The sequence below is a fragment of the Leiobunum rupestre genome, chromosome 6 (genome assembly GCF_980474605.1).
Source record: "Leiobunum rupestre chromosome 6, qqLeiRupe1.1.hap1, whole genome shotgun sequence".
NCBI lineage: Eukaryota > Metazoa > Arthropoda > Arachnida > Opiliones > Sclerosomatidae > Leiobunum > Leiobunum rupestre.
The window spans coordinates 21,164,207-21,183,110 of NC_143389.1; the positions used below are offsets into that span (position 1 = coordinate 21,164,207).

Sequence of the window (18,904 nt, forward strand, 5' to 3'; positions counted from 1 at the left end):
ATGTATTAAAGTTCACCTTCTGCGCTATCGAATGGTGTATAGAACAGCGGCCGAGATATGGCCTTTTTAAATTAACTTAGAGCCGCCATTTTAAATTGGCTGCCATCTAAAATCTAATTATAATATGCAAACGTAACAAGGATGCATGGAGACTGGAAAATACGCTTTGGTTGAGGACGGGCTGGCCATTGCGTTGTTAAACTAGTAACTTATACACTATAGTATGCGACAACTAAATTAAATTGAATTTAGTTTAGTCAGTTATTCAATTACATATTATTCATTATTTTATTATTTTGTTTCAGAACTTTATTAGTTTTTACTATGCTCCCTATTTTCTGGTAAAAACAATTTTTTTTTTAGGTTTTCGTTGATTTCCCGTGATCATCTATTATGGTGAAGAAGTCATTCACGTATCTATGAATAAAGTGTTAAAAAGGGCCGCAATTCTATATGCTTAGCTAAAATTATTAAAGAAAAAGATAAAACTTCGTTAAAATTGCATATATATTTACAATTAAAAAGGGCTAGGCCTAGTGTCTGACAAGTTTCGATCAGCTTTTCCGATCATCTTCAGAGACAATGAAAATTTTCATTGTCTCTGAAGATGATCGGCAAAGCTGATCGAAACTTGTCAGACACTAGGAATAGGCCTTTTTAATTGTGCCTAGGCCTTTTTAATTGTAAATATATATGCAAATTTAACGAAGTTTTATCTTTTTCTTTAATAATTTTTGTATCTATGAATGTGGAACTGCAGAGATTTTAAACCAAACCCGGTTTGTAGCGAAAGTTTATCTGCTTTCGATTTTCGTGACACTCTTTCAAAAACCTTTTACAACTAAGTATCCGAGGGTGGTACCAGAAACTAATGCCAGTGCCCCATATTCTTAGATACCTGAATGCATTATTGCGAGCAGTGTAATTATTTAACCTCACTCCATACACTCCTCATCATTTTGGAATAATTCGAAAATCTAAAATTCTTTCCACTGCCAAAAATAAAGCAAAATATTTTTTTGTTTTGCTCTTCAAAAAACCGAAAAAATATATATATCAAAATATAATAGTAGTTCATTGTACACCTATTGGATCTGTGTCTTGCGCAATAATAAAATTAAATTAAAAACAATCTAATAACAAATCTTGTGGTTGCCAATTAACACTTTCCGAAAATGTATAAAATTCACTAAAATTATTTTCTTGATCCCTGAACAAATTCTAATAATCAGAATAAATTCGACATTTGAAAATTCTTAGCGTAAACAGCCCAAAATTATTAAAATAAGCAAATTTTTTAAATTCCTTGGAACTCTACAGTAAGTGATTACAGGAGCATTTAAATTGAAATTTTAAATATGAATTACCATATTTTGCTAGCTTTAGGGAAAATTTAACAGCAAAATCCATTTTAGAGGTTCCAACAAATAAAACTAGAGGGCCTACCCAACCAATCTTTTATTGTCACCATAGAAATAGATTGTTACAAATCCCAGTTTTAATTAATTGAAAACTGCCTGTACAATGAGGAAACCTGAGGGAAAGTGCATTTTCAAGAGCACTGCGCACCAACGTGAGCAGGTGAGAGCTGGCAAGATGTCGGTTTTAAGCCGCTAGACGAAAACCAAAGTAATTATAGGTTTTTCCGCTTTTATAGAACGTAGCTAGGAATCACGTTGATAAGAAAGAGTTAGCAATGGTGTATAAATAACGGTTTCCCACTTTTTATCGGGACAATCTTTTATAACGGAAATTAAAATCACAAACCTTTTAGCCATATTGTTTCCAATGGTAATCATTTATGCAAATTAGCTGTACCCAAAAAAATAAATATTTCAAGGGAAAAAATAAAAACAAAACAAATTTATACCTTTTGTTTGCAGTTTCCTCTTTTAAATTTCATTCAGAAAGGCAAGCCACGCGTGCAATAAATACCTCTACAGGGTGTTAATATTTTTCTCGAACAAGATAGCTTTTTTCCTAAATCTCCAAAAACGAGAGATTTTAAAATAATTTTTTTTGGAAGTTAAAAATTTAATAAACTTAAACTGTTTCGCATCATGGATAAATGATTTATTTAAAAAAAAGTTTAAATTTACTATTTTACGCTGGTTACCTCGATTTGTTTATAAAGTCCTTTTTCACCTATTACACGAACCCAAACCTTAATTTTCGCATTTCCCTGCTGCTTGGTTTGGCACTTGTTGCATCCTACTTCCAGGGGCTAGTAGGCCACACTTTGAAGCTCTCTGTAGCTCTTTTAACTCATCGTAGGAAAATGGGAAACAACAGGTATATACATCTCAACTCACCCCCTACAACTCCTTAAATTTTTTGCATCACCTTTTGAAACACCCTGTATATAAATAAAATGAAATAATGTATAAAATTGAAATAAAATAAAACTCAAATAATAATAAAATAAATAATCTATAAATAATTTGAGTGATTTAATTGGTTAATTAAAAAAATTTAGTCTGTTAGGGTGGTTTATTTTAAAGTTAAAGATGAAATTTATACAATTTTAGGACCAAAATTAACTTTGCTAAAATGACAGCTAGGTGCAAGATGAAATTTGTCCATAATGTTCATTATCTGCGAAATTTAACAAAACAAATTCAGACACCCTGTATGTTTCATAAATGACAAGAATTTTAAATAACGGAAATATGAATAGCAGACTAAAATTCCACGTCGAGGGAAATTTGAGAGAAATCATCTTATCGTGCAAACATTTGTTTAGCGGCTGCGGGGAAAATACGCTGAAGAGACGCCGTGATAATTCGGGGAAAAACGTCATTTGAACCGCTTTCGGAGTTACGCAAAAAAAGGAAGATGGTTGTAATTATTTTCCATTCAAATCTGAATACGCGAATACCTAGAAAGGATGAAAGTGAATGAATACGCTTGGGGCGGGGGGGGGGGGGCATCCTTCCGTTAGGTGTGAGCCTTCGTTTCGCGTGTTTGGGTGCAGAGGGCGCTGCGGGTAGAACCGGTGTCTCACCCCTTTCCGGCTGCCCATGCTCGGGTCGGCCTAGCGGTAATAATGGGCAATATCGCGCGTGCATTTGATTTTAAATTACCCTTGTCTAACATTGACTGCGTAGCTTCGCGGTTGAGTAACTCTAAATTACTTCTATATAAATATACCAAGAATTCATTTACCTTCACGGAGAATATGTAGCTCCCAACATAACCTTTGTTTTCATCATAACCTGGAGATATATTCCAGCTACCCCGAGAGAGAGACCCACGCAGAGCCCGGAATGAATTCCCCCACTTATGGCCGAGATTACACGAGCAAAGGCGGAGGGGCGTGGTTTTTCTTCTCGGAATCACGAAGCCAACATAATCTCTGTTAATCTGTATTCATGCTTGACATAAATATAAAAATACATACTGCGCGTGTGCAGACGTTTTTAATTACAAAATATATATATCCGCGCCGTCAGTTCCAACTCTTTATCTTTAATTAAATGGTGGTTCTTTTTTAATTAAGCTTGAAATTTTCCAACCTTTTCTAATTATTTCGGGAGGTGGTCTGTAGCTGGCAAATGGGTTACCGGTTCGCTAATTCCAAATGTTTAACCAACATATGGCCGCCGCACACAAATTATCTCGCATTTATAAGTGAAGACGTTTGATGGTCGATCAAGGAATTCCACGTTTGGACACTAGGGGAGCCGTTGATTGAGTTTCAGCGTGAAAAGTCTGTAAGAGCTTCTAATCCTACTAAGGATCGTTATTCCACTACAAATCGACAACAGCTCTTCACAAATAGGATTGTTCATGAGTGGAATACTCTACTCTCTAATATTAAAGCTTATAGTCGGTACTCGGTAAAGCTTTAAAACGCGTCTAGATAAATATAAATAATTAAATTACTCTTGGTTACGAATTTAAATGTAATTACTCTGAAATTTAAAAATAATTACTCTCAAATTTTAATGTAATTACTCTGAAATTTAATTGTAAGCATTCTGAAATTTAAATGTAATTACCCTGGAATTTAAATATAATTACTATCAAATTTAAATGTAATTACTCTGAAATTTAAATCTAATAATTCTGAAATTTTATTGTTTCTCTTAAAAGTTAAGTGGATTTCTTTTAAGAATTTCCATGGAATTGTTAAGTTTAATATTTTTAATTTAATTTAATTATGGCACAAGACACTTTGCTTTTCCTGTACAATGAACTCCAATTAATATTATAAAATATTGTACCCCCAATAAGGCACATTCTTTCGGAATCAATTCGATTTTGGTTTAATTAAAATTTTAGCGTAACCTAAGGTTTTAAAAAAGTATAAATAGTAAGTTAAAGGAGTAATAAAAACTTTATAATTTCTGCCACCAGGGTTAACAGAAGCTAGCGATGATTGGCGCTAGTAACGTCAAACATTACCCGGTTAGCGAAGGATGTTTTGATTTAGTTCATACTGCCTTTAACAACGAACTTTAAATGTAGGGTATTTGACAATTCATGAAGAGTTTTCAATAAATATATCACTCAAAATACAAGTTATTATATTATATTGATAATACATTTTATAAATAGAGGGGTAGGAAGGGGTCGGCCTATACCCGCCTGAACCCTTTACTCGGGATTCGAAGTGAAACTAGGCCTTTAAAGATTTTATTATGCAAATCAACAAATGGAAGCCATTTTAAATAGGGAAATTCCGAAACCAAAAAAAAAGAATTAAAGGGAAAAAAGTTGAGTTTTAATTTAGCAAAGTTAAGGTCAGTGTAATAAAAAAAAGGGGCAAAGAAATGTGTATAAGTGGGTGGGTCGCGTAGTTAGGGGTAAAAGGAAACCCGGTCACAGGCGAAGGGAGCTGGTGATGACGGACTGCCGACGAACGGGCAGGCGGACTTCGCGTGGACGCGACTAAGAAGAAGAAGGCGACGCGCTGGGAGGGTGGTGGTCCTCTGGGCTTGTCAATGGTCGCCGAAGTAGGAAGCCTCGTCCGATTCCGACCGCTGACCACGTGTGACGCGCACTTTCCCCCGAACAATGGAAGCGAGGGAGCGCCTGCCGAGATTGCATTATGCCCGGGGCCTCGGCGCGGAACGAAAACGTTTTTTTATAGCCCGAGCAAATGCGCGCGCTTCCAAAATCGTTGTTGCGAGGACCGCGCGACCACGCCCGCGAATCAAAGAAATCCCCAAAAGATACTAAAAACGCGACGCAAAAGGGTTTTCTCGGTAATTTCATTTTATTTTTCTCCGTGACGACAAGAAAAAACAACAAGTGGAAGCACCGCCAGCCCCCCTCCCATTTCAATCTGCTAACTAAAATAAATTGTTCATAACACTAACTAAAATAAATTGTTCAAAACAAAAAAATAAAGTGTTCAAAACACAAACTAAAGTAAAGTGTTCAAAACACAAACTAAAGTAAAGTGTTCAAAACACAAACTAAAGTAAAGTGTTCAAAACACAAACTAAAGTAAAGTGTTCAAAACACAAACTAAAGTAAAGTGTTCAAAACACAAACTAAAGTAAAGTGTTCAAAACACAAACTAAAGTAAAGTGTTCAAAACACAAACTAAAGTAAAGTGTTCAAAACACAAACTAAAGTAAAGTGTTCAAAACACAAACTAAAGTAAAGTGTTCAAAACACAAACTAAAGTAAAGTGTTCAAAACACAAACTAAAGTAAAGTGTTCAAAACACTAACTAAAGTAAAGTGTGCAAAACACAAACTAAAGTAAAGTGTGCAAAACACAAACTAAAGTAAAGTGTTCAAAACACAAACTAAAGTAAAGTGTTCAAAACACAAACTAAAGTAAAGTGTTCAAAACACAAACTAAAGTAAAGTGTTCAAAACACAAACTAAAGTAAAGTGTTCAAAACACAAACTAAAGTAAAGTGTTCAAAACACAAACTAAAGTAAAGTGTTCAAAACACAAACTAAAGTAAAGTGTTCAAAACACAAACTAAAGTAAAGTGTTCAAAACACAAACTAAAGTAAAGTGTTCAAAACACAAACTAAAGTAAAGTGTTCAAAACACAAACTAAAGTAAAGTGTTCAAAACACAAACTAAAGTAAAGTGTTCAAAACACAAACTAAAGTAAAGTGTTCAAAACACAAACTAAAGTAAAGTGTTCAAAACACAAACTAAAGTAAAGTGTTCAAAACACAAACTAAAGTAAAGTGTTCAAAACACAAACTAAAGTAAAGTGTTCAAAACACAAACTAAAGTAAAGTGTTCAAAACACAAACTAAAGTAAAGTGTTCAAAACACAAACTAAAGTAAAGTGTTCAAAACACAAACTAAAGTAAAGTGTTCAAAACACAAACTAAAGTAAAGTGTTCAAAACACAAACTAAAGTAAAGTGTTCAAAACGCAAACTAAAGTAAAGTGTTCAAAACACAAACTAAAGTAAAGTGTTCAAAACGCAAACTAAAGTAAAGTGTTCAAAACGCAAACTAAAGTAAAGTGTTCAAAACGCAAACTAAAGTAAAGTGTTCAAAACACAAACTAAAATAATTTGTTCATAACGCAAACTAAAGTAAAGTGTTCAAAACACAAACTAAATTAAAGTGATCATAACACAAACTGAAATAAATTGTTCATTAATGTTAAATTAAAACTAATTGTTTCTGATAACAACAAAAAGCGCCAAATTCTCAACATAGAAGTTGTTTATTTCTGTTCCAACAACCACTATATTTAGATTTTCTCTTAACAGAAATAGTTAAAAGGCTGTTGGGTGGGGATTGTCAGGGTAGGGCTTTTTAGCGTCCGAATCTAGAAACATTTTAAATGGAGTAGAAACTAAATAGAAAAATCGTCTTTTTAAGGTAATTCTGTTGGCTGAGCTGTGATCCACCTTACAAATTGAACTGGAAATATTGATTTATACTTAAGGATAATTACTATGTTGAGATTATTTTAGCGGAGCTCTCAGGCCCTCTAATGCTATAACAGTAAGCTCCTTCGCCGTGAATAAAATAAAATATGTAATTCGTTCCCCAAAACTTCATAATTTTACTTTATTACAGTTCTATCACTCTGGCACTAGAGCTAAATTAAAAGGACTTGCTTTTGTTTTACCCTCAAATACAGTTTAAATGGACTATCCCAACTTATTATCTCTCTAGTCTCTTCACTTCTCGAAGATAATCTCTTCTTTATATATGTCTAACTTTTTTTTTTTAATTTGGTAATTGGCAAGCTCAACCAAGCTAGGCAAATGGGGGGACCACCGGTCCGGCTGAACGCTATGTGACTTGAGAATTGGTGAAGGAACAGGCTTTTAAAATCACGTATAGCGGAAAAAGTTACAGGTAGGTATGGAAAATGTTTCTGCTTTACATGGGATATCGAAATGGGGTTGAATTTGCATATTCAAAACTACAAGACTTTGGCCAAAAAAGGAGCACCACTTATATTCGAACCATTCAATAGACAAGTTGGATTTGGAAAGTCATTGAGTTGTTTTGTTTGAAAGGCTTATTCTTTATTGGTTCAATTCCTAGATAATTTTTGTTAAAATTCGGCAATTGCAGGATAATTAAGGTTAAAATTAAGAAATTACTGGATAATTATGGTCATAATTAAGAAATTCCTGGGTGATTAGGGTTTCAATTAAGAAATTTCTCGTTAATTCTTGTTAAAATTGAGGAATTTCTGAATAATTTGTTAAAATTAAGCAGTTCCTGCACTATTACTGTTAAAATTAATTAATTCCTGGGTAAATTCTGTTAAAATTAAGCAATTAACGGATAAGTCCTGTTAAACTAAGAGATTCCTGGATAAATCCTGTAATAATTAAGCAATTCCTGCTAACATAAAGCAATTCCCGATAATCCCTGTTAAATTGAAGCTATTCACGGATAAATCCGGTTACAATTAAGCAATTCACGGATAAAAACGGGTACAATTAAGCAATTCCTGGATACCTTCTGTTTTAATTAAGCAATTACCGGATAAAATTCTGCAATCTACAAGTCCAAATTTATGGTTTTCACTTTTGCTAGTAAACTGATATCATTGATTACAAATCCAACCTTTTATTTTGTAGAGTATAATCATGGATTAAATAACCTATTTTAATCCAAGGTATAATGTACCTAAATATCAACATTAAATCCTATTTTTAACTTGGTTTTCTTTAAAACACCAGATGTTATATTATTTCAATTAATTACACGTATGTAATTTTTGATTTCGGATTACCATAATTATCCTTCGCGTAAACCTGGTAGTTGCAAGAACACGTTTCCAACTTGAAATTCACCAAGAAATATAGGCAGAAAACAGCAGCTGCTGCGGCGCTGGAAAATAACCATTGCGCGGTATTAAAAGATGCAAAATATTTCACTCCTAATCCCTGGCGCCATCTGGGTGTAGGAGCTGTAACTCCAAATATAAATATGGTTTGAGGCGCGAAATTCAAAATGAAATGTCGAAAAAATGTCCATTCTTTGGAAGACGTTATATACGGCCAACTTTGATCGCATACCATATTAGCTTTATTAACACTTACCGTAAATATGCATTAATATTGCAGTAAAATGTTTTCCCAGTATTTTGCATTTAAATCGTTCTAATAAAGCTATTGATAAATAGTTATGTAAAAAACTTGTAGCAGATACCACGATTACATTACCAAAATGTATGATAAATTTGGTCCCGTTTTTCTTTCGAATTTCAAATCTTCAAACCCAAAAAATGTCGAACAAATTTTCCAAATGTGGTTTTCAATGTTCGAAAAATAATTTCCTCGTAGGGCTTTTATTTCTTCACAAATGATCAAGAGAAATATTAACACAAATTCTATTAGAATTTCACCGGTATGTTGAAACCTAACATAAGACAACATGATTAATTCTTAGATTTGTCTCTAATGTAAAGGTAATTTGCGAAACACAAGCAACTGCTAAGGAATTAGTACCCAGTAAAACTAACTAAGACACGAGATAAATATTGAATTTAAGAACTACTAATAGTCATTTTTCAACATACAGCATTCCGTTATAGATCCGAAACTCAAATTTTAGGAAAAAATTACCACTTCACATTTAATTGACAAAACCACGAGTTCCAAATTCAGACACATGAAACTAATCGGTCAATAAATTAAAAAATACTAGATTCATTTCCTTTGTTAATGAATTTTGAACACTTGGAATGCCATTCGGAAAGTTGAAATTCGAACAAATCTGAGCACATAGCGAAATAAAACTTAAGACGCAGGGTTTAAGGAACTCATGTTCACAGATACCCACGATATCCAAGACTGGTCGACCAAACCTTTATACCCAAATTTCAACAAACTAAAGTACATTATTGACATTTGAAATTCCTTCTTTCATTTAATAAAAATAAATACATTTCACAATTTTAGAACATGCTAATTACAATTTTCTTTAATTTTTCATTATGTACTCTAAAAATGTTTAGGAAACATTATTTTTATTTTCTGTAGAACAGAAGACATTCTCAAACGAGTTGACACGTCAGAAGAAAATATGTTTAAACTACAATAAAGAATAAATAACGAATAAGAAAATAATGAACAAAGTCGAACACAATAGTTCGGTTTTGGTTTCTGGATCGGTCAATCGAAGTTTCTTCCCGTGAACAACAAGCTCGTACAAAGGCACCACCAAATTCAAGACGTCCGTAGTCATGAACCCGAAATCACGAACTACTTGGTGTCTTCGTCCCTCTCTGAAGATGACGTTGCGGACAAACTGGTCGTAGCTGCCCGTCATGATGTGGAGCAGCGCGATCCCGACGATAGCGTAGGTTTTACGCGTGCTGATGTCCCGGTCTTTGTCCGACAAATTGAGAATGACTAGAGTCGACAGAACTTCGGTAATGGTGAAGAACATCTGATGGTTCCACTGACTGTAGAACTCGTCGTTCCAGTAGTTAACGTACATCCACCATGAATAGTAATTGGAAAATACGGACGAAGCGTACAGGACGAACATGGACAACCTCAGTCGTCGGTGGAAGGCTAGTGACGTCAAGTAGCGCGCGCTTTCATACAGAGAGATAATACCAACGACGGTTATGATCCATATCTTCAGGAAGTTGTCGGTCGCGTTGAAGTACATGTGTTTGTAAGATGCGATGCCATTTTCGTACGGACCTGCGAAGACAGATGGCTTTGCTTTTACACAGATATTCAAATTAAATTAGTGTATAATAATATTAAAAAATTTGTAGCATAAAGGCTTTTAAAAGATTCACCAGAACAGCTATCCAGTACCTGTGTCTGTGACGTAAGTTGTACCATAAGTGACGTTATTCCGCGTTTGCTAATTTTTTTCCAAAGGTGGGGCAAGTAGTCGAGGGTCAACGTTGAGAGGACGCGTTTCGGAGTGGATAGCCGTCCCAGATAATCTTTTGTATCTCTAACGAGTCGACTCGTTCATTGGCATCATTTAAAGGGACACATAAACGAATTTTGAAGATAAGACATAAAAACATGTTTTGAAAAACCAGGGGTACGTTCAACGGCGCTCATTGGACCTAGACTCGTTTCGCTCGCGAATAGATTTCAGTTTATTAAAATATTATTTGCATTAAAGTATTTGCAATTTTTAAAAAATGTTTTCAGTTATAATTTCCATTTAAATCCAAATATTAAATTAAATTACTAAGAAAAATGCTTTCCTTGTATTTACCTTAGATCGCGAGTTTAAATTTCAAAAACCCCGCGAAATGGAAAAATGTACCACCTGCTAGCGCCATCTACAAATATTTTTAGGAAAGTCTTATTCCGGAAATAAATAAATTAACCAATTTCAAATGAATATCCAGATCAACTAAAGTTAATACCACTTAGCTCTTTTACGTATTATAATAAAGGTAAAATTAAAACAATTGCAGTTCCATTTCCAACGGATAGATGGAGAGGTAAGACGGCATAGGTATCTGTATTTTGGGCCTGTTAATTCCTATTCTGATTAATAAAGATTATGGCTTCGGGCAAAACCACATAAAAAATTAATCTCTTTAGGATTTTTTATTGTATTTCGGTATTTATCATACTCAACACGGCCAGTGTCAAAGTACTCGTTCGGACTTCACGGTAACGTATTTACGATGAAAATTTTTTCAAGGCCACTAAAGACGTTTATATCGATCTTGAATCCTAGTCGTCGTCGTCGTTAGTGTCATCTAATGGCAGCGGTTAGCAAACAGGCTGCGGTTAAAATAAAAGCCTTTTAAATATGTACAGAACAACAAGCCTTACCTTTGAATACCGTATCCCAACATGAATTCTCACAACGTCGTCTATCAACGGGGTGTACGTAGCTACTCCAGAAATAATATAAAACGGCGATATGCAAAGGCGGAATGAAAGCGGGCGCCGAGAAAGCGATAATTTTCGAGACGACATTGGCGTCGACGGTGGCGGGCGTCCTTCTTCCGCATATAATCATTGTTCTTGCGGCGTTAAAACTGGCTATTCACTCGCCCTACTCCATCGCTAGTAAATCGAAAACAACACCGTACGTACATGATCCTGGATATTGCTTCAGAGGTTGAAACGGTCGGCCAACCTCACCCAGTCGATGTCGTAAATACGGTTCTCCTCCGTCCTCTCTTCCTTCGACGCCGGACGAGAGCGAGCGAGACGTGAAAATTCTCTATGAATAGAAAGCAACGTTATTAGTACAAAACTTTTATTTTATCAGAATTGAACAACGTTGCGTAATATATTTTTCTACATGTATGCGAATGTTTGTTTTATAGATAAGCAGATACTCTCGTCAATGTATGGAATTAATTATGCCAAGAGCCGCATTTCACTCAACGAAATGGCAACTGTGAATATTATATTCGTAGCTTTGTTTTTTAAAGAATTAATTTCCTATATAAAAAACCTTGGCGTGGCTCATTTCAAACTTAGATATCGTGCCAAAAGTACAGAGGTTTCATGGCTGACAATAATTATAACGCACGCCTCAATAGACATAAATAATAACCACTTAAGAATCCATTCATTTTAATGAGAAATTAAGCTCGGGCCCAAAATACGTCAAGGAAAGCGTGTTCTACGTCTGGATTATGTACAATATTGTCTACATCTTCGCGTTTTGCTTACTCGTCTTTTTTGCACGGTTCGTAATCTCACTCTTACGCTATAGCGATAGATTATGTAAGAGGGTCAATTCAACTAGTGATGCCCCACCCACATATTTACCATAGACTTTCCTAAAAATTACTTGGCTAGTCGCTACCTAAGTTCCAAATCCAGGTAACTTTACTTAAGTGAATTTAAATTTCTGGGATTTTCTTGAAAAAGGATTTCAGCTTTCATTTATAGTAACAATATTTAAAAAAAAGTGTTTTTCAAGATTATGGATTTATAATACTATTAAACTTAAATAGTATTTCATAGAAATTTTTGTTTTTGAGATACCTGATTTTGGATCTATTTATTATTTATATATATTTTACTTTTATCAGAAGTTAATAAATTTAGACTAACTTATATTTCAGTATAAAGGTTATTGCAATGTTGAAAAAAATTGCCAAACATTCATGGAAATAAATGATTATCGTGGAATTTGTCATAGATCTAGAGTTAAATTACCTTCCAAAAGTGCCAAGATAAAATTGAATTCCCTGACTTTTCCCTGAATTTTTACCAATTCTTAAAATTCCCTGACATTTCCCTGACTTTTTAGTCAAATTTTTAAATTCCCTGACTTTTCCCTGATTTCCCTGTTTTCCCTGACGTGTGGCAACCCTGTCTAAGGTAACATAGTGCTTTTCCCCTTCTGCGTAAGAACGGATCTTTTTCGTTTGAGATACGCCATCTACTGGGGATTCGCTAGTTATTATGGGTATCAACATTAAAAAAAAATCGTCTGCTTTAGTTTCGCTAGTCTTGTCTTCTGCACCGTAGCACATTGGTAAAGGCTTAACAGTTGTAGCACCTTCAATTTTAAAATTTCGATAAATAATGGACAAAAATAATAGGTAATTAATTACAAATATTATAAATAATGTTATAGAATATGTAGTTATTAATAAAAATATATATGTATCAAGATTTTTAGAAACTCCAAAAAAAGGAGGAACAAGATGCTGTGTTGTTGGCTGTGGAAAAACTAGCTATAACAGCAAAACAAGCTTTCATTTATTTCCAAGAGATAAAACATTAAAACAAGAATGGATTAATAGGGTGCAGTCTGTTCCTAAGGATTTCCAAACTTTGATTAAATATAAAGGAAAGTTTTGTAACTGGTTGAATTTGCCAACAAGCAAAATACGCGGGTACCATTTTAATTCTTCTGGATTTAAACACTATGATGATGTTTTACCTCGCTTTTTCCCTTGGAAAACATCAGCTAGGCTAGGCTAATACCCAAGGCACACCCTTAGGCCTAAGTCATCGAGCGACTTTTCCCGTTAACCTACGAATTAACAAACACATCTAAACAATACATTATTCTCGAAATGCAGTATGAAGTGTATAAAGCAAAGAACAAATCTTTCAGTGTACAGCATGTTTTGGAAGACGAGTTTTATACGGGTTTTGAAAGTAAAGAACGCTTTATGGGGTTTTATAATTTTTTGATGGTGGGCTACACTGAAGCTCGTGGGAAATTAAAAAGAGGTAACAAGGAGGTACTAATTGACATAAAAAATTCAAGAAGTGGCAAACAATTTTCTATTTCGGAAATCGACCAACTCTTTCTAGTACTATGTAGACTGCGTGTTGGCTTACTCGAGACCGATCTTGCTTACCGTTATGGAGTCAGCTGCTCAACTATAAGTAGAATGTTTACATTTTGTTTTGATTTCCTAGAGAACACGCTGAGCCAGGTGCCTATTTTGAAACACGTCCCACCTACACCAGACTTGCAAGTGCAATATCCACCAGATATATTTCCGGAGTACTCAATCCACACTACAGGGTTGTACATTTTTGGTAATGAGTACGAAGTCTTGGCCCGAATTAGACTCTGACCATAATGAACTACAATGTTCCGAACCTTTTTAGATTTGACCATTCTGTACCCTTTTGTATAATCTTTCCCGGCTTTATGTTTATTTTTATGGTCTATAATTTTATGGTCTATAATTTTCTGTTCATTAAACGTCTTTGGGAATCTTGTTAGTTGTTTGATCCAGTTTCCTGTTGGAAAATCTGGTTTCCTAATCTCACTATCCATGCTTTGCAAAAAAAACGGCTTACATTTAAGTCGCCCAAAAAACAAATTAGATTGCCCAAAAAAAGCAGTTACATTAAAAAACAATGAAAGTAGCCAAACAAATATTTACGATGACCATAAAAAATAAATGAAACCTACCAAAAATATAAAAGTCAAATTTCATTTAGAAAGTCGCAGTGTACGTGTAAAGATGTCTCAAACTGTTCGCTATTTTTCTGACTCATCTAGCGATAGTGATTGCGTTATTAGCGACCAACCACCTCCAAAAAGAAGGAGAGGTCCAGATTTAGATTGGGTAGTTACCGTAACATTCGATAGTAAGTCTGAAGCGCTTTTATTCGTGAAAACGGAGGGCTGTGCGGGTAGTGCTTTTTCGGGTTCGGGTCGGGTACGGGTAAATCAGAAATATTTCTTTAGGGTATCGGGTCGGGTAGCCAATTTTTATCGGGTATTCGGGTATTTAAGCCTAAGCAAAATAACTATTCGGATACTAAAAATAACGGGTAATTATCGGGTAGTTATATTATTTAAGGGAATTAAATAATTAAACTTTTATTTATCCAAAATTCAAAAACAATCCTTTTATTTTAGTATTTTAGTACAGTTTCATTAGAGACATATGTTGAAATATCACATTTTAGCTGTAAAATATGATAAAATACATGAACTTCAACTTGAGATCATTTAGATAGCTAAGGAAGACTAGAGTAAAATATGATAATACTAAAATAGTCCTGGATGGTTTGGTCAAGGTTAACTAACCTAATCATAGTCCTGGACAGTTTACGGTTTAGTTTACTTTCTCACGGGTTTCATTTCATCTTCCTCTTTAAATTCTCATGAAGAAGGGTTAGCTGTTGCAAATGTTCTGGTAATAGGCTCTCTCGGCGTTCTGTCATGATGTTTCCAGAGGTTGAAAACTCTCGCTCACTAGATGCTGAAGATGCTGGAATACCTATATAATGACGAGCTAATTTGGCCAGTCGTGGAAAATTAGACTGGTGAACTCTCCAGTATTCATAGACATCACCATCATTGGAAATAGCTCCTTCAAGTACACAGCCACTTCGTCTTCAATGCATTGTTTGCCGTGGCTTTTCTTAGATTTGGTGCTTTCCATTGCCACATGCTTCCAAAGCCCTTTCGGTTCTGGCAATGACTCCGCTTCTTCATTCGATTCTCCTTCATTACCAGCTTGGACTTCAAATTGACCTATTTCAGATTTAATTAAACCTGCGAGTCTTCTTTTCTCTTCTGTGTTAAGTGGAACACTTTTGAAGCGGGGATCCAAAGCCATGGCCAGTAAGTATAAATGATTATTTCTGTAGTCTCGGAATCTTGTTTTTAAATACTTTAAGAAGTCATTGGCCATTTCTCTGCAGCTGTGATCAGGAACAGCTGTAAGATTCTTTAAATCTTTTGTTATACTGTGAATAGCCGGGAAGACCATTGACATCGTAGGGTAGTGATCACCAGAGAGATCTGTCGTAGCATTTTCGAATGGCTCTAAAATGTCTAAAAGACCTCTGAGTACTCTCCATTCTGCTGAAGAAATAATATCTATATTCTCACTTTCCAACGCCACTTGAGTAACATAATTTCTTAAGTCTCACATTCTTCGGAGCATATAATAAGTTTCGCTTTCAGTCCTTTCTCTTCTTGAGCCTTTTTAAGCATTAGGGCTGACTTCCCACTTTTTTTGAAATGGCCTACGATACCTCTAAATTTTTCTAAAATTTCACTCAATTGTTGTCCATTAATTTTAATATATTTAATTCCATCTTCAACGCAAAGTTGCAGCGTATGACAGAAACAGGAAATATGTTTCCATTTTGGTTCATCTTTTATGGCTTTGACCATATTTGAAGCATTATCCGTTACAACGTAGATGGGAATTGATCCGGAAAGCTTGTCGTAAGGAATATAGTTTTGCATCATTTCTGCCAAAGCAAGTCTTATTTTCAATGAAGTGTGCTCTTCATAAAATGGGGCACAGGAGAAAGTGTGGATGGTTGAATTGAAGTACTTGTTGAGGAAATGTGCTGTCAGGCTCAAAAAGCTATCATTAGATCTAGATTTCCAAAAGTCTGTAGTGAAGGAAATGCTTTCAACTGGTGCGTCACAATTAAAATCTTTAGAAACTTGTTCTTTCATTTCAGTCTGCATAATTTCATAGAGCTGCGGAATGACTGTCCGTGAAAATGTTGTGCGTGATGGAATACTGTATTTTGGGTCTAAAGTACGAACAACGTTGCGAAAGCCAACATCTTCGACGATATTGTATGGTTGAAAATCTACTGCTATCATGTTGCCAATTGATTTTTTTATCTCTATGTATTTTGGATGAAGCTTTGGGTAAGGCTTGACCTTTTCATAAAGCTCGTTTATAGTAGGTTGGTAGTCTTTAGGCTTCAGTTTCTGTTCTTCAGTAATTAACTCTTTAAAAAGGTCTTTATGTTTACCTTTCAAGTGGTTCCTCATACTTGTAGTGTTTCCACTCTTGTATTTAAGTTTGACATCACAACTTTTGCAAACACTAAACACTCCATCTTCTTCAAAAAGTTTCCAAATTTTACTCCTCTTGGGTCTTTTAGCTGGGCAATCTTCTACTTGTGAGTTCTCAAAGTCGTTAGCTGTTTCAGATACTTCAGAATTATCTTCTGATTCTTCATCGTCTACTAAATATATCACATCCATTTCTCCCTTTTACCAGAAACATAATGTGCAGCGCTTCTTTGTTATGCCAGCTCCATTATGTAAGGAATATTCCAGAAAGGTGCGGGATTCGCGTTATGCGCATACTTTTGGTTTCAGTTTCAGTTTCAGTTTGCTTATACCTCACAGTAATTGGCGCAAAAATTTGAATACCAGAATATTTGGCGGGAAAATTTGAATACCCGAATATTTGGCGGGAAATTTGAATACCCGAATATTTGGCGGGAAAATTTGAATACCCGAATATTTGGCGGTAAAAAATTTAATACCCGATCACTTTCGGGTATTTAAAAATTTAAATTTCGGGTATCGGGTCGGATACCCGACCCGATATTGTATTTTTCTCGCTTACGAAATAACAACACAAAAAACCTTCTTTAAACCACTTCACACGAAAAAATGATAATTAAAAGCCAACAATAACGCCCAAAAGCTCAACACGATCAAAAAATTAAAATACAAAAACCCAATCGACCAAACTTTGGAGCCAAAACGACCAATAGAAAAATATAATATAACAACCCAATCAATCAGGCTCAGAGCAAAAATAACGAATAGAAAAATATATAATAATTTCCCAAATTATCAGGCTTCAGAGCAAAAATAACGAATAGAAACAATTTATAATAATATCCCAATCAATCAGACTTCAGGATCAAAATAGCTCATAGAAAAATATTATTACGCAGTCGAGTAATAAATTAATTCAAAACCAAGCAATAGAAAATAGAAAATCAAGAAGCGCAACACCTTACCATTCGCAAATACGAATTTTCGACGTTATTATAATGAAACCGGATAAGCTTTAAGCCACGATGTAACCACTTTAAAGGTTCCACTAAAACTGAACTATTTCGAAAAATAAGCTTAAAAAACCAACAATACCCAAGAATAGACAAAAAACAACGTTATCTCGATCAGTAAAAATAACATAAAACCCTTATACTTTGCCTGAAACCCAGATAATTTTTATATTAAAAAAAATCTTTATCCTTATTCATTAAAAAATACCCAACAAAAGTACCATAAGATCCTTCCTTTCCTTGAAATTCAACAACTTATTATTTTAAACAAGATGAAATCAACATAATTTCATTCGTAAAAAAACCAGATAAGACCTTCATAAATTCATTCATAAAAAAATTCAAGACTTTATTACCTATTATGCTTACGATGAGAGTCTTATTTTCCGTGAAGCTAAGCAGCTATCGGTGGTTCTTTGATAGAGCACCCGACTGCCAAGCCGAATGGCCTGGGTTCGAAACCTGGGTGGCGCATTTGTTTTTAATCAATAGAGAAAACGCTAAATTAGAATTTCTTCGATGCAATAATTTAAATTTAAATTCTATTTCAATTAAACCAAAATTTCGTACTCTATTAAATACGCTTCCGATAAAGCTGAACGTCTAATTTTCAATAAAGCGTAACAAGTGTCGGTGGTTCTGTGGTAGAACGTCCGCCTGTCAAACAGGAGGTCTCGGGTTCAAATCCCGCCCGATGCGATCGCAATTTATACTAAGACAAATACCGTGAGCAATTGGTGGAAACCCTGCCATTGGAAGTTGAGAGGTTGCCATAACACTCAGCACTCGGTCCGTCCCAAAAGTCAATAAGGAGGGGTTGGAGAATACGCACCCATAACAGAGCTGGGCAAAACTGACATTTAGTTCACCTCTTTCGAACTTTTTGTAGTTCGTTCGCCCAAAGTTCACTGAACGAATAATTCGGACCCAAACGTACTACTTATCTCTCTCAGCATGAATTCGGCAACACTAAAGTTTGAAAAAAAATTTCCCGCAAAGAATTTTTTTTCAATCGAGTCTTGGTACAAAGGTTCTTAGGAGAAAGGGAAAACTGGGTGAACGTTTTATTTGCGGTTGCTCTGCGAAAAGTTCGATTATTGAACGAATCTTTCGTGAATTTTGAAATAGAGCGACCATTGGGGGAACGTGTTATTTTCGCTTGCTCTCCGAGAAGTTCGATAAATGAACGAAACTTCTGTGATTTTTAACATAGAGGGACAATTGGGG

The 18,904-nt window shown here is 34.8% G+C and overlaps 2 protein-coding genes across 2 annotated transcripts; both read right to left on the reverse strand.

The window, feature by feature from the left end:
- Positions 1-9,096: 9,096 nt before the first annotated feature.
- On the reverse strand, positions 9,097-11,671 carry LOC149940288 (uncharacterized). The gene is made up of 2 exons (XM_090176925.1): positions 11,225-11,671; positions 9,097-10,114 (listed from the first exon to the last, which is right to left on the reverse strand). The coding sequence occupies exons 1-2, from the start codon at positions 11,412-11,414 to the stop codon at positions 9,495-9,497; spliced, it is 810 nt and encodes a 269-aa protein (XP_090033051.1). The 5' UTR covers positions 11,415-11,671; the 3' UTR covers positions 9,097-9,494.
- A 3,300-nt stretch (positions 11,672-14,971) lies between these two features.
- LOC149940289 (E3 SUMO-protein ligase ZBED1-like) lies at positions 14,972-16,856 on the reverse strand. The gene is made up of 3 exons (XM_090179205.1): positions 15,773-16,856; positions 15,159-15,704; positions 14,972-15,114 (listed from the first exon to the last, which is right to left on the reverse strand). The coding sequence occupies exons 1-3, from the start codon at positions 16,854-16,856 to the stop codon at positions 14,972-14,974; spliced, it is 1,773 nt and encodes a 590-aa protein (XP_090035331.1).
- Positions 16,857-18,904: the final 2,048 nt, after the last annotated feature.